This window comes from Paralichthys olivaceus, chromosome 17 (genome assembly GCF_024713975.1).
Source record: "Paralichthys olivaceus isolate ysfri-2021 chromosome 17, ASM2471397v2, whole genome shotgun sequence".
Lineage (NCBI taxonomy): Eukaryota > Metazoa > Chordata > Actinopteri > Pleuronectiformes > Paralichthyidae > Paralichthys > Paralichthys olivaceus.
The window spans coordinates 10,188,035-10,202,056 of NC_091109.1; the positions used below are offsets into that span (position 1 = coordinate 10,188,035).

The 14,022-nt window shown below is 40.1% G+C and overlaps 2 protein-coding genes across 4 annotated transcripts; one reads left to right on the forward strand and one right to left on the reverse strand.

Moving 5' to 3' along the window:
• Window positions 1–262: 262 nt before the first annotated feature.
• On the reverse strand, window positions 263–5,153 carry rmdn1 (regulator of microtubule dynamics 1). The gene is made up of 10 exons (XM_020087522.2): window positions 5,018–5,153; window positions 3,322–3,427; window positions 2,938–3,022; window positions 2,653–2,812; window positions 2,417–2,506; window positions 2,273–2,328; window positions 1,343–1,430; window positions 1,162–1,192; window positions 851–984; window positions 263–745 (listed from the first exon to the last, which is right to left on the reverse strand). Exons 1-10 carry the CDS (start codon window positions 5,147–5,149, stop codon window positions 704–706), a joined length of 924 nt encoding a protein of 307 aa, XP_019943081.1. The 5' UTR covers window positions 5,150–5,153; the 3' UTR covers window positions 263–703.
• On the forward strand, window positions 5,041–13,480 carry LOC109629519 (copine-3-like). Of its 3 annotated transcripts, XM_069513085.1 has the most exons (17): window positions 5,041–5,180; window positions 5,685–5,907; window positions 6,832–6,995; window positions 7,633–7,812; window positions 7,911–7,985; window positions 8,685–8,756; window positions 8,862–8,939; window positions 9,023–9,112; window positions 10,151–10,249; window positions 10,342–10,425; window positions 10,520–10,579; window positions 10,680–10,813; window positions 11,224–11,278; window positions 11,539–11,590; window positions 11,689–11,822; window positions 12,272–12,505; window positions 13,066–13,480. In XM_069513085.1, the coding sequence occupies exons 3-17, from the start codon at window positions 6,837–6,839 to the stop codon at window positions 13,183–13,185; spliced, it is 1,626 nt and encodes a 541-aa protein (XP_069369186.1). In that variant the 5' UTR covers window positions 5,041–5,180; window positions 5,685–5,907; window positions 6,832–6,836; the 3' UTR covers window positions 13,186–13,480. The 3 variants fall into 3 exon arrangements, with proteins under 3 accessions (XP_069369186.1, XP_069369187.1, XP_069369188.1); XM_069513086.1 differs by lacking the exon at window positions 5,041–5,180 and having other exon boundaries at window positions 6,832–6,988; XM_069513087.1 differs by lacking the exon at window positions 5,041–5,180 and having other exon boundaries at window positions 5,746–5,903; window positions 6,829–6,995.
• The last annotated feature ends 542 nt before the right edge of the window (window positions 13,481–14,022 follow it).

Below are 14,022 nucleotides of genomic sequence, written 5' to 3' on the forward strand. Positions count from 1 at the left end.
CAAAGCCTTTACCTTTCCTAATTGGAAGGAAAATCAGTGGGCTCCCCATTGGATTAATTGTAGTGTATGGTAGACAGGATGTTGTGTGTCAAGATGAATCAAGTATCTGATTGATTTCAATTCTTAGAATTCAAGCAGCTTTGGCGACTTTGCTCAGTTTCATCAAACCTGAAACCTGCTTGTTGCAACCCAGTTGTTTTGTTTAAATTGAGATAAGGCTACTTTATGTTCTGGGGAATATGATGCAGACTGACAAAACCACTTTAGAGTTCAAAACTCTAAACTCTAATTTAATAGTAAATTAACAGAAGGATTTACATTCAGTACAAGTAGATTTGAAGTTTTCCCCAGTCAGGAATGAATTAATTGTCAAAAAAGACAAAACAAATCCAGGTTAACAGTGAAAAAAAAAATTAACTCTAGAAACATCCACAATGAACTGTACAAACAGCTCCTCGTTACAGTTTGGTTATTCAATGTTTCCTTTAAAACACTTGATTGTTTTCTTGAACGGATGCAGTGACTGATCATGTACACTCCATATATTTTTAATTATATTATGGTTTTAAACAGAAGTTAGACTCTGGCTTATTGAGTCAAAGGCAAGAGGGACTCCAGTGTGCAAGGCATTATTCTTCTGTTATGAATTAACTGCAAAAATCCTAATAAGAAAGAAAGGAATTATTAACAGTCCTGGTTGGCGTCATCCGAGTCTCTTCAGCAGGTCGACGGCTTCTTTATGGACCTGCAAAGGTGCAGACATACTGTAAACCAGCTGTTCACAATATTCCCTGAGGTCTTTCAACATTTACCTGCTGATAAAGCCGTAAAATCCCATTATTGCACGCACCTCTTTGTCTTCCAGCGTGTGAGCAGGGTAATCTTTGGCTTTCGTTAACCACATCAGAGCTTTCTGCTTGTCTTTCATGGCCGTGTAGGTCTTCCCCAGCATCAGCAGGTTTTTACTGTAGAAGTCAGGATCAACTGAGAAGAATAAAGAACGCGCTTTTTGAGATTTATGAGCGTTTCACACCTTTGAAGTCCTCATTTACAAGCGTGATGCCGTCGTGTTTTCTGAAAAAGACTTCGATCAGCAGCCATTAGGAGAGCAAGCCGCCGCGGCGACTCTATTAGTATGCAGCTGTTTTTTGTTACTTTTACCTTCTTCAGCTTTCAGGAAGAATTCCAAAGCCTGAAAGAGAAAGACAGAAAAACGTGACTGTACGGCTTTGAGAAGATTGTTAACTCTAGTGACAGATAACTGATATGCTTCTCAGCCTTGAGCTGCTCCAACTTCATGTCACTGAGACGTGGCGAGTGATGAAGGCAGAGGAGGCCTCACCTCCTCGTAGGTGGACACAGGTGGCGAGGAAAAAAGGGCAGCCGCCACCTTGCGCTGGTACCACGGCAGCTCGGCAAAAGCGAAGCACCTGAGAAAGACAAGACATGAGGATTATTTTACCAGAATAAAAACCTTAACGCTTCCCTGGCAAGTTTTCATCTAAACAAACTTAGAGTTCCGTTTACACACAGTGAGGTACAGTGCGTGTGTTTGACATGGAAAACTTGTTCAAAGCTGTTTGATAAAAGTCTTATATGATTTACTTATATCTATGGTTTGTCTGAATCTTCAAAGTGTTTTCAAACGTTACGACACATCACGCACAGAAATAAACATTTTGGTGCTATAAGAATGACTCGTAACTGATGGGGCATGTGTTACCATGGGGACCTTGCTATACCAAAGCTCTCTCCTCGATCACTGAGATTCAGACTCTGGCTTCAAATGTGCAAGATAGCAGCGTTTGTATTTGAGGTATTTGGGCTCAATTTCTGGATACTGGGAGGAAGTGGGGACATTTTCATCCATCTTTATATACAGTCTATGTACAGGATCAATTTTAAGTGGAGGACATGGCCAGAGTCTGGTTGAGAGTGGTTTAATATATAGTTTAAATCATCCATGATCCTTATACCTAAGAAAAGGTTTGTGGTAGTGAACTATTGTCCGGTACACAGCACAGTCACATCACACTCTGTAAACTTCGATTGGCAAAGGAGGGAAAAACACAACACAAGTGATGTTTTAGGTTTAGATTTAAAACAGCAGCAGTATTTTCCCCTTTGAAAGAACATATGGCAAAGATAAAAAAAAAAAATTTTTTTAGGGGGGGTTCACAAAGTTTCTTTTCTTTTAAACATGCAGAGGTGTCAAATCTAAAACAGACTTGGCTGTTTCTAACTTCAGGTCCCAAAAAATATAAAAACTCACCAGTAACCCAAGATGTGTAAGGAAGTGGCATCTTTGGGATTGAGCTTGACAGCCCTCTGGAAAAAAAAGACACATGTTTCACTTTAGGATATAATAAGTCGTGATGCAGTGATGTAATGCCACGCTGACCCGATGTCCTCTCACCTCTAGATGTTCCCTGATGATGTACGAGTTCCCAATTTTCACTTTGATTCCCTCGTAATCCCCGACGTCACTGAGACACACAGCGTACCACTGTCAGGAGAGGAACAAAGCTGAGAGTTTAAAAGCTTTTATTAAAAACGTACCCAACTGTGTCATAAAGGGCGGATAAACATCCTGTTGCCCAATTTGAATCTGTCCCTGAAGAATTAAAGGGGAAACTGAAACCAGTGTCTTACTTTGTGGGCTGCGAAACACTGGTCGTCTTTCTCCATTGCCCTCCTGGCGTATTCAAAGGCCTCGTATATCAGCTGCTTCTTCCGCTTGGCCTCCATGTTGGGCAGGAGGGACAGGTCACGAGACGCCCGAGCCAACCTCCACAGGACCTCTGCTTCATCACTGGGTGGACATGAGTGTATACAGATGTAGTGTGTGTGACAAAGCAATGAATCACTGTTATCTGATATTATAGATGTAGTGTGTTTGAAATCCTTTGCTTTGGTGCCCCCTAGTGGCCCCCTCACCTGTCTTTGTACTGCAGCAGCAGCTGGTAGAGCTTCTCCGTCTCTGCAGAGCTGTACAGGTAGTCGGCCTGCTCCAAGACCTCCTCTGTGCACACACAAACACACAACAGTTAATTCAGTAAAAAAAAAAAAAAAAGCTATAACATGTTTTTTTTTAAATGAAACAACAATAAATCACAACAGCAAATAAGAAAAAACACACCTACATATCATCACATCGACACATGGACAGAGCGTCCATCCACTCAGCGATGACTCTTTACGTTAAATGCCACATTGTGTTTCTGGATTTTGTCGTCATGTTTTCATTTTGTGTTTTTGTGATTTGCTCTCCAGGGCCACCACAGTTTCCCCATTCTCTGGGATAAGCAGTTTGCCAATTACCTTTTCCTGAAGCATGGAGCACTGCTGAACTCTGCACCCAGTGATAAGCTCCATACCCCAGGCAGGAGAGAGCAGGCAGCCCCAGGACCAACGCAACGCTTCCACTCTGTGTGTATAAAAGGAGGTCAAAGGTTACAGAGTTAACGCAGCTGGTGGTATTTATGATGATCAGCCTGAGTTGGCCACGACATAACCTGAGGGGCCGCGGGTCACTGCTCTCTTCACAGTAGAGTTTGATAAACTACAAAGCAGTTAAACCGTATACTGAACCTGCTCTAATGACAGAGCTGCTGCTAACCTTTCACCTACTACAGGACAGCAGCAGCTTTGAAGAGCTCTCAGCAGTTAGAACTGTTTGGTTTATTGGCGGTGACAACCGACATCAGGGTGCATTACCACCATCCACTATATAGTCCTTGGTTTTTTTGGCAACTTAAAAAAAAAAGCTATTACAAAGTTCAAATGAAGAAAAAACAACAACTAAAATAATACATTACTTTAAGTCAAAGACAAGTGGAGTAACACAACAAACAGTTAAAAGCAATGGTGAAAGAAAGAGATAAAACAAACATAAAAAGTAAATCCTATTACATAAGAGGCATCTAGTAGAAGTCAGCTTTGAGAGATGAAGTTAATTCAAACAGCGATGTTTCTAGATCCTCATGTTAACTACTCCAGACAGTTATTGGGCCCTGACAGCAAATGGAATCTGTTTCCCTTGGCTTGAGGAATGTCTAACAGGGTCTTATCTCTCAAGCTACAGGCTGGTGAGGGCTGATTAAGAAGCTCAGCTAAGTAGCTCCATGCAAAAGCATGCAGGGCCTTGGACGTCAACAACACTGTTTTCAAACCAATTCTTAAACACACAGGCAGCTAGTGACAGGAAGCTAAAATAGGGTATGATCATACTTTCATGATGTTGTGGATGGTATGCTGGTTTTTTCAAGCACACTTAAGCTGCACAGTCATGTTTGGCTAAGGCATGTAGAAGCTGGGTTAGAATAATCCAGACTAGAATCAATAAAGGCTAGAATCACACACATTTGAAAATTAAACAAAATTGATGATATTATTCTGGATTCATTTCTCAAGTGACTGTGTTAAGACTTGAAAGTGAAGTTCTGGTTTAAATGAACACAGCGTAGGAAACCCTGAAATAATAATATCATCATATTAATCTTTTATTTGTCACCAGTGGCCCTCACTCAAAATAGAATCACCTCACCCTCTCCTCCCAAACATCACAGAGAACCTGTGTGGCCCGCAGTTGTCATGACAACTCCAAAGATGTTTACTGTGTCCAGTTAGGACTAATGTAAAAAACATGGCGGACCTGCTCCTGATGTAAATATAAAGTATTTCAATATAAAGTATTTCAGTGTAAAGTATTTCAATGTAAAGTATTTCAATGCAAAGCCCAATTCTAGGGTGAAGAAAACATCAGTTCCTAAAATTGAGTTAAAACATGGATTGTTTTATATTAAATTTCTATCAATAGATCTAAATACTACACACTGGACCTTTAAGAGACTGAACTTTTTCAATAGTGCTGGATTGCTATTGTCAAATGTTTATTAATGATAACAATGTATCATCATATAATCTGTATATAACGCGGTTAACGCAGGTAGCGACACTTCGCGACACTCGGAAAGGTGATTTATGTGACGTGAGAATGGAGCGGGTTGTTATTTACGGTCAGAGCAGCAGCGCTCCTCCTGGAGGTGGTGCAGTAAACCCGGTGTGTTCTCCGGACACCGGCGCCTTTAGCACCGGGCACCGGCGGTAAAGTCCTGCACACGAACCGCGTCAACACCCGAGCAGCCATCAGGTCCAAGTTCCACACGTTCGAACCCCTGGTATTTACACACAGCTGTAGCAGGGAGCATTCAAGCGCGCGGGCAGAAAACGCTGCTGAAGGACATCCCTGCTTCTGGTTTAATGTGTTAAAAGGTTCACTTGTTGACTTAAATTCACACAACTCCTCTTCCTCGGTTTATGTTTTGCAGATTGTATTTTCACCTAGTTTTTAAGCTCACTTTTGATTTGAATATTGCGTTTAGATTGCGTTTGTGACATATTAGCATTTTTAAACGTGATCTCCTCATGACCTGACGACAAAGTGGTTCATAAAGTCATTGAAAACAATCAGCAACAGTTCCACCACATCCGACCAATGAGTTCCACACACAGCTCCACAGCGGGGGGTCTTTGAGCGGAAAACACATGTGGCTCTTGAACGCAGCCCGGGGAATTCTGTGCCCCCGCTTATGAAGTCGACGGGAAACAAGCGCCAGTCGTTGGAGTTCCGCGGTAACACAATCCCCGGCTGTTGTGTGTGTGTGTGTGTGTGTGTGTGTCAGTGTAAAATGTCAGTGGTGCAGTTTGAGTGCAGCAGACTCGTTAACTGCGGGTTTAACCTCGGAGGAAGAGAGTGGGCCGCTGGGAGACGGAGGCCGGAGGAGGAGGAGGAGGAGGAGGGCTCTCTGGGCGGCTCCGCTCCCGCTGGTCAGCTGTTCCTGTCAGACAAACGTCTCCGGAACCACCGCAGGCGCCTCGAGCTTCTACCTGTCAACAAGTAAACAGGTAAGTGAGTCCGGATCACTTCATCGATCACCAGACAACATGTCTGTGATCGCTGGTTTGGTCGGTGGTGTTAGTTCTGCTGCACGAGGCCGCCACACCCACCAACATACCCGCATGTTTGTCTGTCACAGTCCAGGCTCTTTAACTCGGCTCGCTCATTCTCAGCAACATTGCACCACAGCATTAAGCGACGGTGAATAGATATTATATCTAAAACGTTTCTGTAATGTAATTATTATAATACTCTCAATAACTTCATACATATTATAGATATTATAATATTTGTTTTTTATATCATCATATTATTTCACTGTAATGTGGCAGGTGCAATATTTCAATATCAGATGCAATATTTCAATACCAGGTGCAGTATTATGATATCATGTGCAGTATTATGATATCATGTGCAGTATTATGATATCATGTGCAATAAAATCCCATATTACTTTCTCCTTTATCACATCAACTTACTGCTTCTTTTGTCTATTATTAGTTTCTGTGTCTCATGTAATTTGCTTATTTTATTGTTTACTTTATTCTCATTTCTATATTTGATACAATAAGCCTGGAGCACACAGGAAACAGCCGTTACAAAGTGCTTCACAAGAGGATTAAAAAAACAAGAATACAAAACATCTGTTCAAGAAGCATTTCAAATTAAAGAAAACTAATTATATTTTAAATCAAGGAAAGCAGATTAACAAAATCATCATTAAAAAACTATTGGAAAAAAAAAAATATAAAAGAAACACAAGTAATTGAAACAAAAAAACAAATCAATTAAAAGTCATTCGGAGTAGAAGCTGTAAGCAGCAAAAATATTTATCATTATGATATTATGTAAATATTTTTGACCTAAAACAGAAGTTTAAGTACAGAACATGAGTGTTTCTACTTCATCTCTGACGTTGTTTGTGTGATAAGCTGCCATGGCCACTGGTGGAGCCTCAGCCCCAGGAGTCACCCAATGGGCCACTAAGGTGGAGTTGACCATCTCCTGTGAAAACCTCCTGGACATGGACGTCTTCTCCAAGTCTGACCCTCTGTGCGCCATGTACATCAACACTTCAGGCTCCCACTGGTATGAGGTCTGTATTCGGTCATCACACTAGATTTTCAGGTTGACCAGTGAAGATTTTATTTTGATGGGAAGCAACTTTTACTGAGCCAACAGATGTCCAAGCAATGGTCTAGTTTACATGTAGGGTAAAAACAAAACCTATCAATTTGCCGAGTTGAGCTCTGACTGCACAGTCCCATTTACTGAGCTTGAAATTACCCATGACCCCCAGCTTTCTGAACCAGGAGAGCTGACGCTGAAGCAAATACACCAAACTCTCTTTAGAGTGTTTCATATTTCCTCTTGAATGTTGAAGATAAACACTGATTTTACCAACTTTTAGGGAACCGATAGTTCAGCGTTATTTTTGAATTTACTGAGACCATCAATCTGGAGTTTGCCTTTCACGTGTGAATGTAGCAGGAGATTGTTAAGGCCAGACACGTTCACAACAACTTCTGGAACATTCAGGGGAGGAGATGCCCTGAGTAGAGCACGTAGGGTGTGTAAATTCTGCTGCAGAAATCACGTGTCTTTGTTTACAGCACATTTACACTGGCGTCAGACCTTATTGTTTCATCAGCTTTACACACAGTTTCAAAATGTAGCTGAAGCCCTCTGACTTGAGCTTACTCTAGATGTGTGTTGTTTTCCCTGTCAATCAGTATGGACGCACCGAGATGATCCTGAACTGCCTGAATCCAAAGTTTGCCAAGAAGTTTATCATCGACTACTATTTCGAGATGGTGCAGAAGCTGAAGTTTTGCGTGTATGACATCGACAACAATACCTATGACCTGAGTGATGATGATTTTCTGGGGGAGCTTGAATGCACCCTTGGTCAGGTGAGCCTCACCTTGTTCAGTTTTAACACAAACCTTTGCTCCTCCCTGCACATTTTTCTTCGTCGTGCGAGTGTGACGCAGTGTGTGTTATTGTTCAGATTGTTTCCAGCAAGCAGATAACTCGATCTCTGTTGCTGACAGACAAGAGGCCTGCAGGCCGTGGGACCATAACAGTGAGTGAACTATTCCCTCCTCTCTAATAGATGCATGTAGGTGATCAGCTGTGAATGAGACACTCTCCTCCTGCTCACAGGGACACAGGTCATAAGGTGATCTGAAGGCTTGGAAATATAAGTGAGTGTTAGGGAAACGTTTAGGGAGAAAAATTAGGAGATTTCAAGAATAACTTCAAGAACGACCCACACAGACTTGGAGGGAAGTGTCTCTGGTGTGGTGGAATTTTTTAGTTGACTGCATTGTTGATTACAGGGGCGTGATATTCAGGCATTTCATTGTTCCTCAAGTAACAATGACATTGGTTCAAGACTTTGGCTCTGGAAAACTCCCTGCGAGGACTCCTTCTCCTCTGTGCTTATTGCAAAAGAAACGTTTTTCTTCAAGCGTATTGACAATTTTTCTAGCGATATTATGACATTATTCTCCAAATCTCAAGATTTGTATTTCTTCATTTCTTCACTGTAGTCCTAATATACCCTTATATGACACTGTACTATTAGTTACAGCACGTTTCATAGTTGTACGGCTTTAACTTGTGTCTTTAACATCTTTGAGTTTGGCTGTACTGCACATACAAGGTGTTCCTTTGAAGCAGAAACTCAGTTTTAAGTGTTGAAAATATGAACATGCTTTGAATGTGAGTTATCTCTCAATACTAACTAACTGAAGGGTTTTTATTCCTTTTTTTATAATAGATCTGTGCTGAAGAAATCACAGACACCAGAGTGGCAGATTTTGAGGTGTCGGGCCGCAAGATGGACAAAAAGGTACTGAAGCTCATTTTAGGTCTGACATTGTGGTTTCAGCTGGCTTTTCATTTCCTTTGTACACCTGTAAATGCTGTGTGTTATTAATCTGATGTGGTTGTTCAGTATCTGTGGTGGTCCGACCCTTTCCTGGAGTTCTACAAGCAGACAGAGACCGGCTGGCAGCTGGCTCACAGGACAGAGGTGCACACATTTACCAACCGCTCTTTCACTTGCTTGCACTGAACTGTTGTAGACTTGTGGTTCATTTAAACCTGTTTATGTAGGTTGTGTACAACAACCTAAACCCAATATGGAGACCCTTCCGCATCTCATTGCGATCGCTCTGTGGAGGAGATGTGGAGAAGCCGATCAAGGTAAATGAGTTTTTCTTTTCTCTCTGTAAAATGCAGCCTATTAACATGATGTGTTTCCTTAAACTACCCCCCCCCCTTCTTTAGTTGGCTTAATTTGCTCTAACATACTAATTATTCATTTTATAATTGCATTTTTTCCCCTTGTCCACCTTAAAGGACTGCTTGCTTCCCAGCTGGATGTGAGTGTGCATGCACGATTAATGACGTCATCATAGAAAGGTGTGCATTTTTCGCTATGTTCTTTTTACTCAGTTTAGTTACTGTGTTTACTCATAGACTGTACATAAAGATGAACAGCACATCTACTCTTCTTCCTGTTGTCTTCCTGTTGTACTCTGAAAATAAACACTTGGGTTGTGACGGGAATCAGTCACTTATCACGATACAGTCACTATTTAGTGAGTTCACCATTCTGTGAATGTTCAGTGAATTTAGTTCTATACTATGTACCGTGAAAAGTAGTTTTTAATAGATAGTTACTAACTGAGCGATGTATACCATCATGCATTGCAGTCATGTCAGCCATCTTTATATACGGTCTATGGTTTACACAGTTCGTGAAAGGTTATTTGTGCTTAAAGTGAGACCTTTGTAATTTACCATAGGGTTTGACTGGTATTACGAAATGAGGAATCTCTCTTGCTGACCACAGATATTTATTATTTTATTATGGTTTTAGAAATTAGGACTAGATGGTGAATATCCCTTGTACGTTTGAAGGTAAGATAAGTTACCAACTACCAGTATATGTTGGCAGATGTTAGCAGGTAAAGCAGGTACAGTTGATTTTAGCAGATGTTAGTGACCAGGATATTATTAAGTAAGTATTATATATTTCTGACAAAGGAGGGGTTTCTCTAGTAGTATTACAAATATGTAGATACACATTTTTACAAACATTTCTTATCATTTACGTATTAAAACATATTCATATTAAATACAATTGAAATCTATAAGATGAATATAAGTAGCAGTGTTAGTAATGGCTGTAGAAAAACTGCGTCACCTGTTACATTATGTTGTTCTCGTTGTCCTCAGGTGTACTGTTACGACCATCACATCAGCGGCTCCCATGATCTCATTGGAAGCTTTCAAACCACACTAGCAGAGTTGCAATTGGGAACACACATTTCCCCGGTGAGACTTTAATGTGTCCCTGTGTTGACCAATGCAAGGTCTTGTTATGTATTAATACCTGGCTTAAATATGAGCTGTATTCTCACTTGCAGGCTGAATTCGAGTGCATAAACCCGAAAAAGTTAAAGAAGAAAAACTATAAAAACTCTGGGGTCATTTGCATCAAGCGCTGCCAGGTAATGGGTTAGAAATTGTAAATTTTAAGACGTCTTGATTTTAACTTGATCTAAGGCAGTCGGACAAACTTTGACACATCTTTTTCTCTCTCAGTTGGTGAAGGAGTACACCTTCCTGGATTATATTATGGGCGGTTGTCAGATCAACTTCACTGTGAGTTTGGAAATATTGGACACAAGCTGTTGAATATTTCATGTTTGCTTGTGATAAATAAGGATATCCTGACCCGTATCCTCTCTCGGCTCTGGTCTAGATCGCCATTGACTTCACAGGCTCTAACGGGGATCCAAGCTCTCCACGCTCCCTCCACTACGTCAACCCTGACGGCTACAACGAATACCTGGCAGCCATCTGGGCAGTGGGTAATGTCATCCAGGACTATGACAGGTAAACCCAAACATATCTTTATATCTATATATATATAAAATATTTGTGTCTATGTCAGTCAAGATTTTAAATTTGTATCTTTTTAAACCATGAGGAAGTAAGAAAACAAATTAAGAGACTAAATGTGAACATTGCATTGAAACAAAAATAAATAGACAATAAACAACTGAGATAAACAAAAAAAAAAAAACTTTCAGAAATGTTGGTAACTCTGGGATTCTGGGTTTAACTGGGACCTCATGTGTTTTACTGCAAAACTAAGAATACTATTTGGTTGCATTCATTTATTGTATTAAATATGAAACCAAGACTATTTTCTACTATTTCTTGCAAGGATCACACTCTTCTGGATTTAGTTTAATATGTGCTGATTGTTTACTTATACCTTTATTTTGTGTGTCTTTATGTAGTAACAAAATGTTTCCTGTCTTTGGTTTTGGAGCCAAGATCCCTCCCTCCTGGCAGGTGTGAAAAACCTTAAATTAAATGATGCGATGAGGTTTTATTTCCTGTGCTTTCACTTTTCTCCAATGAACCAGGTGGATATGTTGAAGTAAGGACTGGTTTAAATGAGATGTTATAAAATATTTCTACTGTCCCTGGCCTAAGAGAATGTGATGAAGTTGACACCGTTTTTCGGACTTGTTCTATTTTGAAACTCAAAGGTGTCAAAGGTGTAAAATTGTCACTGACTGTATTTCTAAAGATTTAATATCCTCGCACAGGTGTCCCATGAGTTTCCAATCAATTTCAATCCAGCAAATCCATTCTGTGCAGGTACGTGTAAATTCGTCACAAGAGTCATTGCCTCTTAAAAGCTGTTCACCAGTGCTGCACTGTGCTGACATATATGTGTGTGTGTGTACGTGTTGCAGGCATAGAGGGAGTGGTGCAGGCGTACCAGCAGTGTCTACCCCAGCTGAAGCTCTGGGGTCCCACCAACTTTTCTCCGATTATTGACCACGTCACCTGCTTCGCCAAACAAGCTGTCCGGCAGAACACGGCCTCGGTGAGTAGCTCAAAATCAAGTGTTGAAATACTCAGTGGTTAATGTGAAACCCAAGATAACTGATGAATCCAATCATTGTTAGAATCAGTTTTGAGAGCAGGACGTATTTGATAACTGACAACTTCTGAATTTAGACGTTATTAATGTTTAAATTCGTTTTTCTAGAAGTCTGTATATTGTGGAAGAACATCAAATAATTTAAAATACAGGTAATTCATCAAATTTACATCATATTCAGCAACTTCGCTTAACTTTAAATAAAATAATAATTTGGAAGTGCAAACGGCTAATTCCAAACAGACATGTTTAGAACAGGCACGACACAAGTATAATCTAAATGAAACAGGAATAAGATTATAATAGGTTCTAGGATCATTTTGAAACTAATCAGGAAATGAGAGGCTCTTTGTGTTCTTTATATCTGATTATGTCTCTCTCTCCATCTGCAGCAATACTACGTGCTGCTCATCATCACAGACGGAGTGATCACAGACATGGACCAGACGCGCGCTGCGATAGTAGAGGCCTCTCGTCTGCCCATGTCTATCATCATAGTGGGCGTGGGAGATGCAGACTTCAGCGCAATGGAGTTCCTCGACAGCGACGACAAGCTGCTGCGTTCGCCGACCGGTGACGTCGCTGCGAGAGACATCGTCCAGTTTGTGCCATTCAGGGATTTCCAAGTAAGCTGCAGCGCAAACCTTTGTATTGAGGTTACAGAATATTTCATCACTTTGTATAATGGGTATAAACTGATTCACAAAAATGTCAAATAATAAATTTCACTCTTCAGTTTTGTTAGTTTTGTTCTTGACATCAGTCCATATTGCTCCTTGATGTGCTGTTAAATGTACAATATTTAACTTTGGCCACAAGGGGTCTCTCAATTAAAACAAATAAGATAGACCCAGTTTGTTGATGTCGTGAATGAGCGTGGGATCATGGGATTTATTATCTTCACCATCATTTCTTGTCCCATAATGTCATCGGACAACGAGCTAACTGGCTAGCAGTGAATTTTTCCTTTTTTTGTAGGCCTATGATGTTTTCCTGTTAGCACATATGACACTAATAAGAGGCACCAAAATGAATTTTTATCTGTGGAATTAAGAAAATGTCCTTTTAAACCCAAGTGTGTCCCACAGAGCTCTGTTAACCACACAGGTTGGCACAAATACTGCAGGTGCAGGTGTTGGGATGAACCCTAACCCTCGCCCTTTCTCATGTGACATTGTCATTGCAGGGAAACAGCGTGGCCCTTGCCCAGAGCGTCCTGGCAGAGCTGCCCGATCAAGTGTCCTCCTTCTTCAATTCTTACAAGCTGAAACCCCCAAATATATCCACTGTTTCTGAGCCGTCTTAGAAAGGTGGGATAATGAACCCAAATACCTCATATTTACCACATGTTATGTATGTTATGTTATATACAGCTTGTGCTGGCGCGTGTAGAGGAAGAAAATTATGGTCGAATCAAAAACAGCATTTATTATGTTTTTAAAATGTATTTGAATTCTTGAAGATGAATTCCTCTGACATGATGCCTTGTAATGCATGAAATCATCAAGCAATCATGATAAAAGTAATCACACTGTGCACTACGAGCGTATCACTGTGACATGCTGCAATGGCTTTGTTGATTAAAGTGTTGTTTAAATGTTTTTCAGTCTCCTCTCTGTGTGAGCTTTTCTCTCTATATATAGATATATAAATGCATGTAGAAATATGTAAATACATGTAAAAATACATAGACAAGTAAATGTTAAAATACAGGAAGGAATAGATTTTCTAAATGCATTGAGAAATATATAAATACATGTAAAAATACATAAATGTAAAAAAAACATGGATGAATAGATTTTCTAAATGCATTAAGAAATATATAATAACACTGATGAATAGATGATATAAATGCATTGAGAAATATCTAAATATGTGTAAAAATACATAAATATAAAAATACATCAATGACATCTATAAAAATACATGAATGGATTATAAGTATTGCATAGTTTTTGATGTGTTCACTTATTTATTTCGGCATTTATTTGCTCTGGGGCATTTTTGGGACATGACAGGATTTGGGGAATGTGCACAAGCGGTAATGAAAAGTAAGATTCCAGTTAGAGCTACTGTAATATGGATGATATATGATGAGATGTACACGAGAAGAGACTGCAAAGATAATACTTCCTCTGAGATT

What these genes read in the sequence shown, in the direction of transcription:
- LOC109629519 (XM_069513085.1), top strand. Translation starts at nt 6,837, where the DNA reads ATGGCCACTGGTGGAGCCTCAGCCCCAGGAGTCACCCAATGGGCCACT. An exon ending in AGCTGGCTCACAGGACAGAG is followed by an intron (nt 8,940 to 9,022) that starts GTGCACACATTT and finishes CTGTTTATGTAG; the next exon opens with GTTGTGTACAACAACCTAAA. An exon ending in TTTGCATCAAGCGCTGCCAG is followed by an intron (nt 10,426 to 10,519) that starts GTAATGGGTTAG and finishes TTTCTCTCTCAG; the next exon opens with TTGGTGAAGGAGTACACCTT.
- rmdn1 (XM_020087522.2), bottom strand. Translation starts at nt 5,149, where the DNA reads ATGGCTGCTCGGGTGTTGACGCGGTTCGTGTGCAGGACTTTACCGCCG. An exon ending in GGAGCGCTGCTGCTCTGACC is followed by an intron (nt 3,428 to 5,017) that starts GTAAATAACAAC and finishes TTATACACACAG; the next exon opens with AGTGGAAGCGTTGCGTTGGT. An exon ending in TTACACATCTTGGGTTACTG is followed by an intron (nt 1,431 to 2,272) that starts GTGAGTTTTTAT and finishes TGTCTTTCTCAG; the next exon opens with GTGCTTCGCTTTTGCCGAGC.